Genomic DNA, 14,508 nt, shown 5'->3' with positions numbered 1-14,508 from the left:
AAGATTCTAATCATGTAACTCGTACACACTGACTACATGCAAGAGTTAAATACGAGTTACGAGATTAAGCTCCATGTAAATTGTGCAGATCCACAGAGAGAACCAGTGTCAGAGTCTGGATTATAACTCAAGAGATCTTGGCTTTCAGTCCTGTGCTTAGACTATGTCTCTTTCTTTGATCTAATATTACACTTTGACAAAGCCTGTATATTTTTCTTCACCATGAAACATTCTATTTTGCATTATTTTTTGTTATTGTTTTGGGGCCTCTCCATGCAATATTTAGTAACTACCCCTGAGAAGCGTTCTTTCTTGATGAAATGAAGAAAAGTCAAATTGTTCTTGTGTCACTATTTTGACAAAAAAATATATGGAATAACTAAAAATAAAGTAAGATGACTGAATCAAGATGGAAAGATGGAAAATGTTGGGCTGGGTGGGTAAGGAAGTATCATGATAACTCACATACCGAAAGAACACATTTTTACTTTTTCCAGATGTGTGGAGCAAGGAAAACAAGCTATTGACTATTTTGCTCCATTACTTGCAAATGGAACTTTTAGATGCAATCTGAAAACTATGTGTTACTTTATTATAAACCCTTCATTTTATTCTCTGTGGGCTGTGGATTTGCTGACTCAAATAGTTCCAGTCTACTCTTTTAACCACTAACCCCATCCTTGTGAGTAAGCTAGCATATGGCACATTATTAAGAGCACTAGCAATTTAATAGGCAAATGATTTTATCCCAGTCCTGTTACAGTACATGTCACTCTATATTTTCTGTGAAAATACAGTGGTCATAACAACTGGGAGCATAATAAAAATGTTAACTGGATACTAATTAAATATTTGCTTATATTATGCAGGCAAACTGTGAAAAGGAACTCAAAAGGCAACACTAACCAAGTTATATGAATAGTGCTGTGTTCTGCCCTAGCCACAAAGGTCACTTTCATGTTTTGCAAGGTAAGTGTATACAGTGAAGCCCTCTTACAGCAGGGGAGTTTTTCATCACTACAAGTGGAGAATTACTATAAGCGGAAAAGCCTTTATTTAGTAAAAGATTCCTTCTTATTCAACCCAGGAGTGGCAAGAGGTTCACTCTTCACCCTCTGCACATGCACAGGGTGCTTTGGAAGGCAACTTGTTTGTTGGGGAGTGGGAAGTAGCTGTAGCAGGACAGGCCCTTTCTCACTCTTTGATGTAAGATGCTGCAATAAGACAGGCAGAGAGATTCCTCTTTGCCCCTCACTCAATAGCAGAGTGCAGTAGCTCCCAAAGTATTGGTTCATGTACCACTTTCTTAAAAAATTGTTCTGAAGTGAGTGAACATCAAGGTCACATACCACCTATGGGTACATGTACAATAGTTTGGGAACCACTGGACAGTGGAAAACACTATTTTCCCCCTTCACAGGTAGAACAGAGGTGAGGAAATTTACAATCCTTTTGGTCTGAAGCATTTGGAACATAGTTAACAGATAACAATTGCTACATCCTGAGAGAATTTGTGCAATGGAAACAAATTTTAATGGCATGAACTTCACAAAGGACAGTTACCTGTTCCGTAACTGGCATTCTTCGAGATGTGTTGCTCAGGTGTATTCCACTGTAGGTGTGCGTGCTTGCCATGTGCACCGGTGCCGGAAGTTTTTCCCTTAGCAGTACCCATAGTGGGGGAGCCCCGCTGTGACCCCTGGAGTGGCGCCTGTATATCGCACCATAAAAGGGTCTGCGTGCTCCCCTCACCCTCAGTTCCTTCTTGCCAGACAACTCCGACAGAGGGGAAGGAGGGCGGGATGTGGAATACACCTGAACACCACATCTCGAAGAACGCCAGTACGGAACAGGTAACTGTCCTTTCTTCTTCAAGTGATTGCTCATGTGCATTCCACTGTAGGTGACTCCAAGCTATACCTGATGGAGGTGGGTAGGAGTTTTAAGGGTTACCCGGGTGGAGTACCGCCCTATCAAACCCGGCGTCATCCCGCGTTTGGGAGACGATCGCATAGTGCGATGAGAAGGTGTGGACCGAGGACCATGTAGCAGCCCTGCAAATGTCCTGAATAGGGACATGAGCCACATCGGCAGCCAACGAGGCCTGAGCTCTGGTCGAATGAGCCTTTACTATAGGAGGTGGGGGAACCCCTGCCAGGTCGTAACACATGCGTATGCATGAGAGAGCCACTGGGTGGAAACTGGTCGCCCCCTCATGCGCACAGCCGATGCAATAAACAGCTGGGGGGATTTCCTAAATGGCCTGGTTCTGTCCAGATAAAAAGCCAGTGCTCTACACACATCTAACATGTGCAGGCGCCATTTCTCAATGGAGGAATGGGGCTTAGGACAGAGGACCGCGAGGAAAATGTCCTGATCTATGTGAAAAGCTGAGACTACCTTTGGCAGAAAAGCCGGGTGCGGGCAGAGCTGGGCCTTATCCCTATGGAAGACATGTATGGGGGCTCAGAGGTCAGGGCCCGGAGCTCCGAGACCCGGTGGGCTGAGGTGATGGCGACCACGAACGCCACTTTCCACGATAAGTGGGAACAAGAACGTGTGGCCAAGGGCTCGAAGAGGGGCCCGGTGAGGCGGGAGAGCACTAGGTTCAGGTCCCAGAGCAGGACTGGGGGTCTAGCATACGGGAAGGCCCGACCCAGCCCTTTTAGGAACCGGGGCGTCATGTGGTGTGAAAACACCGAGTGGCCATGCACCGGGGGGTGGAAGGCTGAGATGGCCGCCAGGTGCACCCTGACCGAGGAGGGCGCCAGCCCTTGGGTCCTAAGGGACAGGAGGTAATCAAGGATGAGTTGGAGAGAGGCAGAGCAGGGGGAAGCACCCCTCTCCCTCACCCACCTGGAGAACCGATACTATTTTGCCAAGTAGGTTTGACATGTGGATGGTCTCCTGCTTTCTAGGAGGACCTGTCTAACACTCTCCGAACACCTCCCTTTCTCCTCATTTAACCATGGAGCAGCCACGCTGTCAAGTGGAGCATGGCCAGGTTGGGATGGAGGAGACTTCCTCCCTCCTGGGAGAGGAGGTCCGGCCGAAGCGGCAGCCTGTGCAGGGTGGCCACTGAAAGCTGCAGGAGGATCCCGTACCAATGCTGACGGGCCCAATACGGGGCTATGAGGATAATCTGTGCCACGTCCGCCTTCACCTTCTGTAGGACCTTGCCTATCAGGGGAAAGGGTGGGAAGGCGTAGAACAGGTGGCCCAACCATGGAATCAGGAATGCATCCGATATCACCCCTTCGCCCTCCCCCGCCCTAGAGCAGAATCGTGGGCACAGGCGATTCTGGGCAGTGGCAAACAGATCTACCTGGGGAGTGCCCCAGTTTGGAAGAGCCGCCTGGCCACCTCCCTGTGTAGAGACCACTTGTGTTGTTGGGAGAAAAACCTGCTCAGGTGATCCGCGAGTGTATTGCGCTTGCCAGGCAGGTGAAAGGCCCTCAGGAGGATGTCATGGGCTATACAGAACTCCCACAGGAGTTGGGCTTCCTGGCACAAGGCCACGGAATGCGTGCCCCCTTGCCTGTTGATATAATACATTGCGGTCATATTGTCCATGAGGACTCTGACCACCTTCCCTAAGTGCTGGGGGAAGGGCACGCACGCCAGGCGTACCGTCCTGAGTTCCCTGATATTTATGTGCAGGGACAATTCCAAGGGCGACCATCTGCCCTGGGTCCTGAAGTTCCCCACATGGGATCCCCATCCCAGGTCTGAAGCGTCCGATATCAGATCTAGTGAGGGAGGGGGCTCCCGGAAGGGGATACCCTGGCGCATGTTGCTCGGGAGGGACCATCATTGCAGGTCGGTCACTATATAGGGTGGCAGCGTGGTGTCCGTCCCTGGCCTGGGAGTACTGGGAGGCCAGCCAGAGTTGGAGGGGCCTCATCCTGAGCCTGGCATGTCACACCACGAAGGTGCATGCTGCCATATGGCCTAGGATTTGAAGGCACATCTGTGCCATCGTCAGAGGGAAGGCCGTGACCGAGGCGATGAGACCTTTGAGTGTCTCGAACCTGTCCCAGGGGAGGGAGGCCATGGCCCCCAGAGAGTCTAACAGCACCCCGATGAAGTGTATGCGCTGAACCGGGACTAACGTGGATTTCTCCTCGTTTACCACTAGGCCTAGACTCGTGCAGGTGTCTAGCGGGAATTCCACCTGTGCCTGCACCTGGGACCGAGACTTGCCCTTGAGCAGCCAGTCGTCCCGGTACGGGAAGATCTGCAGCCTGATCCTCCCGAGGTGGGCTGTGACCCCCGCCGTACATTTGGTGAAAACCCTGCAGGCCGTAGAAAGACCAAAGGGAAGGACCGTAAATTGGTAGTGGTCTGTCCCTACCAGGAAGCGTAGGAAGTGCCTGTGGGCCTCAAAAATGTGGATATGGAAGTACGCATCCTGGAGGTCCAGGGCTGTGAACCAATCTCCTGGGTCCAGGGATGGGACGATAGAGGCCAGGGACACCATATGGAATTTGCAGCGAACCAGAAACTGGTTGAGGTTCCTCAGGTCAAGGATGGGCCTGAGCCCGCCTTTCGCCTTCGGGATCAGGAAATACCGGGAGTAAAACCCTTTGCCCTGGAATTCCTGAGGTACCCTCTCCACCGCACCTAGGGAGACTTAAAAGAAGGGCATGCTCCAGGTCCCCCAGGGCATCCTGGGGCGGAGGGTGGTGCGGTGGGGTTGAAACGAACTGCAGCCTGTACCCCTCGGAGATGGTACTGAGGACCCACTGGTCCAACGTTATATGGGACCAATGTACCCTGAAGGCAGATAAACGGTTGCCAAAAACCAACTTTATTAACTGGGGGAGGGGGGAGGTTTCCCTGGCAACAGGCCGGGTGGCCCCCCGGAAACAGTCAAAAATGCCTCTTGCCCTGCCTCTTGCCCTTCAAGGGTCCGGGGCGTGGGGCCGAGTGGGACTGACGCGGAGATCTGCGCCTCTGATCCCTAGGCCGCTTGGTTGGGGGCTTGTATCTGCCCTGTGCAGGGGGAGCCAAGGGCTGCAGTCTGGGCTTGTCCTTGGTCAGCAGGACATACAGACCGAGTGTCTGCAGGGCGGTGCGGGAGTCCTTCGTCCCATGCAGACGGGTGTCTGTCTGGTCTGCAAATAACGCTTTGCCATCAAATGGCAGGTCCTGCATCAGAGCCTGGGACTCCACTGACAGCCCCAACAGGGAAAGCCACGACGCCAGTGTCATGGAGATAGCTGTGGCTATCGAACGAGCCGCCGTGTCAGCTGCATCCGAGGCAGCCTGGAGAGCTGCTTTCGCTACCGCCGCACCCTTATCAAGTAGCGCCCTGAACTCCTTCCTGTTCTGCTCTTGAAGGGAGGACTCGAATTTTGGCAAAGAGCTCCCCAAGTTAAAGTCAAACCTGCTCAGGAGTGCTTGGTGGTTTGCCACCCTGAGCTGGAAACTGGCAGAGGAATAAACCTTTTTTCCAAAAAGTGTCCAGTCTCCTGGCTTCCTTATCCTTAGGGGTTGGTGTGGGCTGACCGTGCCGTTCAAGGTGGTTGACTGACTCCACCACCAATGAGTTCGGTGTAGGGTGAGTATAGAGGTACTCAGGCCCCTTTGATGGCATGAAGTACTTCCGTTCCACCTTCTTAGAGATGGGTGGAAGAGAGGATGGGGTTTGCCATAGACCAGTCGAGATGTTGGCCACCCCCTGGTGAAGCGGCAGTGCCACACGGCCCGGTGCTGAGGAGGAGAGGACGTTGAACAAATTGTCAGATGGCTCCTCCATCTCCTCCACCTGCAGCTGTAGATTGGTGGCTACACGCCGGAGGAGCTCCTGGTGCGCCTTGAAATCCTCCTGAGAAGGAGGGGGCAGTGCCGCTATGGACTCATCTGGTGCCGACGGGGCAACTGGGATGGCCCTTAGCGCATTGGGCGGTGCCGGCCGGCTACACTCCGCGTCTGGGTCCGGTGCTGGTGGTGCGGCACCCGAGGAGTGCTCTCAGTTCCAAGGCGGGGATGCGGAGTGGGCTTGGGATGCCCCAGCCACGGAGCGGGGCCTTGGCGGTGCAGACGCCTGGGGCCACGGTGCCCACTGGCACCACTGTCCTTGCCATGGCGCCCCTTGCCACTGCGCCGTCTGGGGCCCCACCAGGGTTATCTGTTCCTGGGGAACAATGCGGCCCGGGGAAGGACGGCTGGGGGCTGAGGCAGAGGTAGCCGAGGAGTGCATGGTGCCGTAGGAGCGGCTCGACCAGTGCCGTCCACATCGGGTCCTGCCCCGGGATTTCGACCTCGACGATGACGAGAAGTAGACGTCGGAGGTAGTATCCCTGGAGTCCCGTCGGTGACTCCGGGCACGACGCCACAGTGCCGGTGAGTGCCAGGATGCATTCCGAGCATGGCGATCGTCGCGATATGACCGGCGGCGTTGAGACCTGCTATCACTGGATGAAGAGCGTTGACGTTCTCCGTCCCGGCGCCTGCGGCCCCTTTGGATCAAGGAAGACTCAGGCGACTCGCTCCCAGGCGACCCCCAACAATGGAGTGGAGGTCTGTTGGGGGCTACGGGAGGGCCCGGCGGATCGAGTGTAGGCGTCGATAACCGACCTGGCCAGTGAGGGCTAGGTGCCCAACGGCAGCTTCCCTCGGGACCGGGGCCCCAGCTCTGGCAGCCCGCTCGGTACCGGCATGATGAGGACGTTGTGCGCCGCCTGGGCTGCCTCCGGCGTGGAAGGAACTCTTATTGCCGGGGAGGCGTGCACGGACGGGGCCGGACTACTCCGCTCCGCACGAGTCGGAGGTCTGGGTCCCAAGGGGGATCGTGGGCTGGCCAACTCAGGTCCGGCCTCACCCCTGTCCTTATTTCAGCGTCACTGGGACTTGCCCTGCTTCTTGGCCGGGGAGCGGTGCCGACTGATGGATGGGGCATTGCTCCGCACCGAGGACGCGGTACCTGGCGCCGGGTCGGGTCGACGCACCGGTGCCAATGCCAATTCCATAAGTAGGGCCCGGAGTCGGATCTCGCATTCGCGTTTAGTCTGGGGCTTAAAGGACTTGCAAATTTTACACCGCTCACTTATGTGAGCCTCGCCCAGAAAGCGAAGATACTAGGAGTGTGGATCGCTTCTGGCCATGGTATTGCAACAGGAGTCGCACGACATGAAGCCTGGGGCTCGGGGCATGCCCCGGGCCAGGCTATTAACTGCAGAACTAGTAACGATCAAGGTACTACCAAGGATAGAAACTACAGCAATTGCTGGAGCAGAAGTTCCGACTACCTTCACTGGTGGCAAGAATGAACTGAGGGTGCGGGGAGCACGCAGCCCCCTTTATGGCATGATATACAGGCACCACTCCAGGGGTTGCAGCGGGGCTCCCCCACTATGGGTACTGCTAAGGGAAAAACTTCCGGCACCGGTGCATGTGGCGAGCACGCACACCTACAGTGGAATACATGAGCAATCACTCAAAGAAGAATGAAAATTCACCTGTGGACTTGTGGGGGCCTCCTGTGCCATGTACTCCCTGTAGTAGCCTTTTGCTGGGGAGCATAGGTGGAGCAGTCCCACATGGAGGCCTCTGCATTCCTTGTGCATAGAGAGGTAGACTCCACACTGGCATAGTCACAGCTGGCAGGATGGGAGCACTGGGTCTGGGATGGGAAAGGGGATCCTGAATCATCACTGACACAGGACCAATAGCCAGGAACCCTTCTAGAAGGGATATAGAGGAACAGCAGCATCAGCATCTGCTCTCTGTCGCCTGAAGTACCAAATGCAGATGGACTGAGCTGCAATTCTCTTGCTTGCCCATATACAGTGAGGATGGATTTTGTCTGAACTTGTCCCCTCCTGCTGCCCCTTGTGTGGGACAATGAAATGCAACCCAGTTGGCTCGGCTTTTGGTGGGTTTCAAGAATGTAATCCTCTGAATGGACTGAAGCTTCATGTTAAGCAGAGCAAAAATTTACTGAAACAATTCAGGACTTCCCTTTCACTTCTTCATAGATGGAAGGAGTTTCACTTTATTGAATTTTGCTAGACAGTAAGTAAGTCTACATTACAATTTGACACCCGTGGCTGGCCTATGCCAGCTAACTTGGGCTCACGGGTCTCAGGCTGCGGGGCTGGTTAATTGTGGTATACAGCTTCCAGCTGGGACTGCAGTTCAAGCTCTGGGACCCTCCCACATGACAGGGTCCTAGAGCCTAGGCTTCAGCCTGCGCCCAGAAGTCTACATTGCAATCAAACAGCCCTACAGTCTGAGGCCTGCGCGTTCAAGTCAGCTGGCATGGGCCAGCCACAGGAGTCTAATTGCTATGTAGAAAGACATACCCTAAGTGGGTTCTGCTGTAGTTGAAAAGAAAGTATGAATTAGGCAGTTCAGTATATTTCCAAGTACCACCCAACTGCTGATTTTATTACTGTTCCTGTATGACAGTACTGTGCAAAGACTCCAAGCAGGTTTGAGCCCCTTTGTGCTAAGTGCTGTACTACCACACTGAGGTCTGGATTCTGCAAATGTTATGCAGGTGCTCAACTTTGCTACCATTGATTTCAGTGGGCCTTCTCATGGTAGAAAAGTTAAACACATGCATTAGCATTTCCCCCGGACACACTCACACTCTAATTAAGGACAGTTGCAACAAGGACCCAATCCAGCTGTCACTAAAGTCAACAGTAATCTTTCCATTGACTTTAATGAGAGCTGGACAGGACCCTACATTACTGCTGTTTGACACACTAATTATTTGCCTTCACAGAGAGACATTTATTTTTATGATTTCTCATTTAGGGCTTGTCTAACCACAAAAGTTGTACTGCTTTAACTATCCCAGTATACTTAATATGACTTAAGCTCCCTAGCATGAACACACTTATGCCATTATAAAGGTGCTTATGCCGGTATAATTTAATCCTGTAGCGGAAGAGGAACAAGGTATACTGGTGGTATATGCATTTATACTGGCATAAATGCATCTGTACTAGGGGCTGTACCTGTTTAGCTATTTCAGTTAAAAACAAAAAATAAAAACCTCATGTCTCTAACTGAAATAGCGATATTGGTCCAAAAATTGTGTGTGGCGACCTGGCAGTGTGTCAAGAAGGTTAAGGCATTCTCCCAACTGCAGATACTCAGGACAATACTAGACACACCCGTATGTCATCATGATACACTGCTGCAAGTGAATCCTGCTGTGCTGAGACATAATATGATTCAACCCTAGGTTAAACTTCTGAGATGGTACCTCACATTTTCCAAATCTGAACCCATCACATTTCCTGCAGCAGCTGCCCTCTGGGCAGAAGAGGAAAAAGAGAGAGAGGCTGCTACTTGGTGGAGATAAAGAAGAAGCAAACAGGAAGAGTTAGTGGTACCTTTCAGATTTCTAAAAATGAGGTGTGAGGGCTGCTTAAGAAAAATAATATGAGGTACAGAGAGAAATTATGAAGGCAGTTGGGATTTTTGAAAGGGAATATTCTTTTTTCTCTGGACTCTCTGACCATCACAGGTAGTACCCACTACCTCCAAAGAAAAGAGGTTCTAGTTAACTACTAAAACAACCAAAAACCTCATAAATAATGCTCATAGAGCTATGCAAAGAGGAACTTCATTTTGCATTGCACTAGCCGTGGCAGCCAATGTAAGCTATGGTACATATAAGCATTGCTGAAAGCAACTAACTAACTAAAGTATGTTCAACCTACATATTCTAAACAAAAATAAATGTTTAGAAGCAAACAAATAAAAGTGGCTATTTACTGATGAGCATGACTTGAATGCTGAATTTTAAATAAAGAGTAAAAGATCAACCACTATACCCAAAATGCCCACAGAGATTTTTGAAACCCTTCTGGTTATTTTTAATAGTTTCTGCATTATTAAGAGCATATGCTTGTATTTTTCTTGTAAATTTTGCACAGCACTTTCCTTGAGCACTTCTAATATTATTGAGGTCAGAGCGAATGTTTGTGCTATGAAGAGTGCAGCTCTTATACTTACGCACAAACCAGGTTAGTTTCAGACAGCCACTATCCCAGTGCCCTCAGTCCTGACCCAGATGATCTTTAAGAATGATTTTGTCTCCTTTGACTCCTCTATTAAGGAGAGTTTTGCCAATCAAATCCAGTTTCTATAACTGTTGTGGATCATGGGACTTGCTGTCTGAAGTCAGGGGTCTGCAAGGTAAAGAGGCTTCTAAGCCCCTTTTCAGTTGTGAAAGTTCATGTAGGAATTCAGGCTCTAGACTGTTTCTTTGGCACTGTGAATAATTACACAGTGTGAAATGTAGTAATTATTTAGATTATGCGATTCCTTGAGGGAGGTTGGCACCACAAAACACACCATTCAAAACATACAACCCTGCTGCATAAAGAAATTATAGCATAGAAGGAGTAAAGTGACTAGCTGCATTTAAATGTATATATATATATATATTATATATTTTAATCACTGTGAGCACACACAATCACTGAGTGTCTCACTTTAATGGTTCCATTCCCAGAATAAACTCTGCTGGAATCTACAGCAACTGAGTTTGGCAAGGACCACGCAGAATGCCAGATATGAACCACTCAAAGAATGTGAGCAGTGATGCACAGCACCCACAGCCTGTCATTGGATTGAAACAAGCTGCCTTTTCACATAATATGCACAGGTACGATTCAGCTTGATGTACAATAGCGTTGCCTATTTACAACTTCAGCTTTTCATTCTGTAATCTTAACTTTTTCCTTTTCTGAAACAAACATTGTTTATGGAATGCAAAGTGCACATGCAGTAATTGTGATTCAAGAGAGCAAAATAAAAATAGGAAACTGGCAAATATGTATAAAACAAGATTTCTTTCATATTCCAACATTCGACAGCATGTAGAATGGGCTGCTAAATGGAAATATTCCCAAGATACCAAAAGCAGGGAAATGCTACTTTCCTTTCCAGATTTATTACTGTAACACTGTACTATAAATTCAAAGTTTTGTGGGGAGAAACAGAGAGAGGAATCAAACCTAATGATAATCTCCCATAGCTCAGAGATAACTATATAGGGTAAATAATACAGCTATTGGAAGAGATCAATTTGTAACACATGCAACTTAAAGAGACGGACCATGGACTGAAGTTTTAAAGAGGTCTTACTGTACCTGATTGTCCTGACAGAAATGCAGTACTTCCACATCAGATTCCAAATTGCACTGCCATCTCCCTTCATGACGCGCTTTAAAGTGTTTGTGAAATCAGAGAAATTCCAAAGAACGTAAGGAACAAATAAGTTCAGCAGGCATAAGACAAAGTTAGTCCAAGGTTCATGCAGCAGCCAGGCACTGAATCATCATCTCTAAATGATTCCTTCGACTTCCACTCACTTAAACTAACTTGCAGAGGGAAGCCAGCTTTCTCATCTGAGGTCTCAAGTTACTTCCTTCATGATGTACAAGAATTGTTGTTTATATCACTCGCAAACCAGAGAACATTATTAAAGACTGTTTGGAGAGTAACAGGCCATTGTCCCAAATTGTCAAGTGAGGAAAACCTACGTAGTACCCTAGAAAAAATGAGCTTAGTTTATTCCACTCTAAAAAGCAGTCTGACTGTAGGGCCCCTGAATATCATTTACTAGACCTGCAAGTGCTTACCAAATACACCCTAAATCATATTGTTGAGACTGTATAAACTCCCAACTGTCTGCAAAATTTCTTACTTGTCTAATGTAATAAACTTTTTTAGTGCCAAAAGAAGCAATGAGTCATTTTCCAAAGCCGTACATGAACACACACAGCAAACATGAACTTTCAATAGAGACTATAGCAACTATGAGACTTAGCTTGTAAGTTAAATTTTCAAAACAGAAATGGTAATGTCTGAATAAAAGGGAAAAAAGTGCACATGAGATTCTTTTATTGTGCTGAGAAGTCTTGAACTGGAAAAGGCCAATTTAAATTTATTTTGCATGGCTACAGACACCCCTCCAAAATTCTAAACACAACAGCCCCAACCGAAGGGCTAACCTACAATTCCTGATATAGCAACAAAATTAAATATTTCCACTGACATCTTTTTAATGTCAAGCTTACAGGTTTTTCTCACAGTATTCATAATACAGTGTGGCTCAGTGGATAGACTGCTGGACTAGGACTCAGAAAACGTGGGTTCTATTTCTGGCTCTGCTGCAGGCCTCTTGAATAAGTTAATTCACCTCCCTATACCTCAGTTTTCCCATCTGTAAAACGGGGATAACAATGCCTCTCTCCTTTTGTAAAGCACTTTGAGGTCTACTGATGAAAAGTGCTAGGTATTATTTTTAACATTTATATTGCACTTTATACAAGTTGAAAGCATTGTACAGACCTTAATTAAACCTAGACACATCTCTGTAAGAATCACACTGTATGTAAGTATTATCTTACTTTCATTGTTTTCATTTCCCCAAGGCTACCCAGCAAGTCAGTGTCAGCATGGGGATTAGGGCTCAGAAGTTCCTGTCTCCTAGCTTCATGCTCAGCTGAACCAGATCACACTATCCCTCCACTTAGAGGTCAAGAATAAAATGCTTTGGAACCTTCTGGATGAAAGACATTAAACAAACGTTTATGTTATTATAAAAGAGAGAAAGAACTAAGTCCAGGCTGCTTTTTTTTGGAACAAACACGCTTTTCTGCTCCAATCCTTGTTTTTGTTTCTTGCTGCATAAAGCCCTATAGATATCCAGTCAAAGTGCACAAAATTGGTCTTATAACTCTCACAGGTTATGTCAAAAATCCTGAATTCTATCCTGTTTCACTGTCCCTTAACAATTATTCTGGGACCAAATTAGTCATTTCTCTCAAAATAAATAAATAAATAACTAGGCATGTTACACATTTTAAACCAGCAGCTTTGGATACATTTACAACAGAAAACTCTTGGAGATCCACTATTAACATATCAGAGGGGTAGCCGTGTTAGTCTGGATCTGTAAAAAGCGACAAGGAGTCCTGTGACACCTTATAGACTAACAGACTTATTGGAGCATAAGCTTTCGTGGGTGAATAATGAAGTGGGTATTCACCCACGAAAGCTTATGCTCCAATACGTCTGTTAGTCTATAAGGAGCCACAGGACTCTTTGTCACTATTAACATAACCATTTAAAATGGTCTTTCTGCATTGGAAGGACACCATACAACTTCATCATACAGACCAACTGGATCTAGTCCATCTTCTTAATTTACAAACTTGACACATGTCATGCCTACAAGATGGAATTGTTCTTTTGCATCTGGATAGCTTATTTAACAAATATATTTTATACATTGTACAAGATAGATACCTATCCCTTTTTCTTGTGTTCTATTGGGGGTATTGTGCAGCTTAGGGGGAATTCTTAGCTCTCTACCTTTATTGGTATCTCTTTGTGCCTCTACTTGTTCTATTTTTGTATCTCTATAATTTAGATGTTCAGGAAGACACAAAATTAGGCTACATTCTCCTCTTGGATCTAAACTGCGATATTGTAACATCTTTAATAAGCTGACCTGGTCACATCAATGGGGGATCTATGAAAGTAGAGAGAGCAGAAGATCTAGATGCTGCAGTGAGAAGTGCATTAGAAATACTAGCTACAAAGCCAGATTTAGAAAGATACCAGATTGAGATCCATCATGAGAAAAGGTTTTTTTCCCTATTGAGTTGTTTTAAACATTCATAGAATGTCAGGGTTGGAAGGGACCTCAGGAGGTCATCTAGCTCAAAGCAGGACCAATCCCCAGACAATCCCCAGACAGATTTTTGCCCCAGATCCCTAAATGGCCCAAGGATTGAACTCACAACCCTGGATTTAGCAGGCCAATGCTCAAACCACTGAGTTCTTTTCACTGTGCAGATAATTCTGTTCCAGGTAATGTCATATAAGAACAATGTGTAACATATCACTACATCATCTCATATTAACATAAATAAAACTTAGATGTTAACTCCTGCCATTGCTGCACTTTGCTAGTACAGTGCACACCACAGAAGGGAAGGACTATGGTCTCATGGAATGGTACTCAGGACATCTGGGTTCCATTCCCAGCTGTGTCACTAACTCACAATGAGGTCTCAGGCAAATGAAGTAACTGTCCGCTCAGGCACATGCACTTTGCAAGCAGTGGAATTCTCATTGTCCTCAACCTGCCAACACCCACATTTGGGACTCAGTGTGTGACAAAGATATCAAATGAGGGATACGCAAACGCACACAGGAAAGTTAGAATGCTGTGGGATTTATTCTTCTGGGGTTAATAACGCTTTCTACAGTTTCATGAGTTATTTATTTTTATTTCTGATGTAAATAATTTTCTACAATAGATTTCAGAGGTCACTAAATCTGTGTGGAATGTAGGTAACTTTGGGAGTCCATGAGGGACATTTCAGAGGTATGCTTAATACCTGCTGGCATCTGCTTGGCAAGGCTTCACTGAAGGGGACCAGCGCACTGCCGTGTTCAATCATTGCCCCAGCAACATTCATTGATCAGTGCAACTGATCCCACAACAGCTGTTGCAGATTACCA

The 14,508-nt window shown here is 47.6% G+C and overlaps 1 protein-coding gene across 8 annotated transcripts in view; it reads right to left on the bottom strand.

Moving 5' to 3' along the window:
• IQSEC1 (IQ motif and Sec7 domain ArfGEF 1) overlaps positions 1-14,508 on the bottom strand; it is a 685,614-nt gene that overhangs the window by 213,738 nt on the left and 457,368 nt on the right. The window contains exon 1 of one of the 8 annotated variants that reach the window (XM_054034031.1): positions 11,121-11,439. The exons of the other annotated variants lie outside the window; for them this stretch is intronic. Within the exon in view, the coding sequence (XP_053890006.1) occupies positions 11,121-11,188 (68 nt within the window). The 5' untranslated portion in view covers positions 11,189-11,439. Of the gene's footprint in view, positions 1-11,120; positions 11,440-14,508 lie in introns of those variants that run through there. 8 annotated transcript variants of the gene reach the window in all.

This window comes from Malaclemys terrapin, chromosome 7 (genome assembly GCF_027887155.1).
Source record: "Malaclemys terrapin pileata isolate rMalTer1 chromosome 7, rMalTer1.hap1, whole genome shotgun sequence".
Lineage (NCBI taxonomy): Eukaryota > Metazoa > Chordata > Testudines > Emydidae > Malaclemys > Malaclemys terrapin.
This window is presented reverse-complemented; position numbering and strand designations above follow the sequence as displayed.